The sequence below is a fragment of the Echinops telfairi genome, unplaced genomic scaffold (genome assembly GCF_000313985.2).
Source record: "Echinops telfairi isolate 266 unplaced genomic scaffold, ASM31398v2 ScPeMD7_7475;HRSCAF=8513, whole genome shotgun sequence".
NCBI lineage: Eukaryota > Metazoa > Chordata > Mammalia > Afrosoricida > Tenrecidae > Echinops > Echinops telfairi.
This window is the reverse complement of record NW_022111379.1, coordinates 17,906,956-17,907,700: the sequence shown is the minus strand read 5'-3', so window position 1 is coordinate 17,907,700 and position 745 is coordinate 17,906,956. Positions and strand designations below refer to the sequence as shown.

The window sequence follows — 745 nt, the reverse complement described above, 5'->3', positions numbered from 1 at the left end:
CTCTCCTTCCCCCCACACTGCATTTGATTTTATACCGATTCATGCCAAGTGAATAGCTACACCATTCTATTTGGATAATTAAATGACTTAATATGGAAACTGACGATCCTAGCAAGACGCTGAAAATCAGTGTTCTGGCTGTGATCATGAGAAGCGAGGCAGATCAGCAGATTGGTAGTTGGCTCGTTACTAAAGAACTGATGAATGCACGTGCAGTTGCATGTCTTAATTGAAAACAAGGCACGGGTAGTTTTTAGCAGTTTCTTGCACTAACTGGCAGTTTCAAGTAACTGACCCAATTCCTCCAGATAAAAGGGTCCCTACGTAGACAAACAGTACATCTTGCAGTAACTATAGTGAAAAACAGCTTCCGAGAGACACTGTTTAAATTGGCAAGGACTCTCACTTGAAACCTCTTCCCCAACTAAAGAGTTTCTGTACTGAGACTCATAGGCCAACAGCAGTCCTACACTCTTCCCTGTGGGACAGCACAGCGGTCCCCTTTCAGAGGTTAGTTTTCCAAATCACAAATAACGTGCTTCCCTTTCCCACCCCAGAAGATACAGTAGACACTGTCCTCCCTTTCAATACGTTCATTTCTTATGACCTGTGTTTGGAGATGACTTTTCCTAAAATTGAATTTCCTCATTGTAAGGTGTTCATTTTAATACCGCTAAATTCCTACACCTAAATAGCAGGGTTTTCCTTCCTGAAACTAATGATGCAACATACAGGTGTAAGACAA

The 745-nt window shown here is 41.9% G+C and overlaps 1 protein-coding gene across 1 annotated transcript in view; it reads right to left on the bottom strand.

Moving 5' to 3' along the window:
* The window catches only part of CRIPT (CXXC repeat containing interactor of PDZ3 domain), an 8,622-nt gene that overhangs the window by 1,852 nt on the left and 6,025 nt on the right, over nt 1-745 (bottom strand). Inside the window, exon 5 of the mRNA XM_045285683.1 lies at nt 296-320. Within this exon, the coding sequence (XP_045141618.1) occupies nt 296-320 (25 nt within the window). The remainder of the gene's footprint in view (nt 1-295; nt 321-745) is intronic.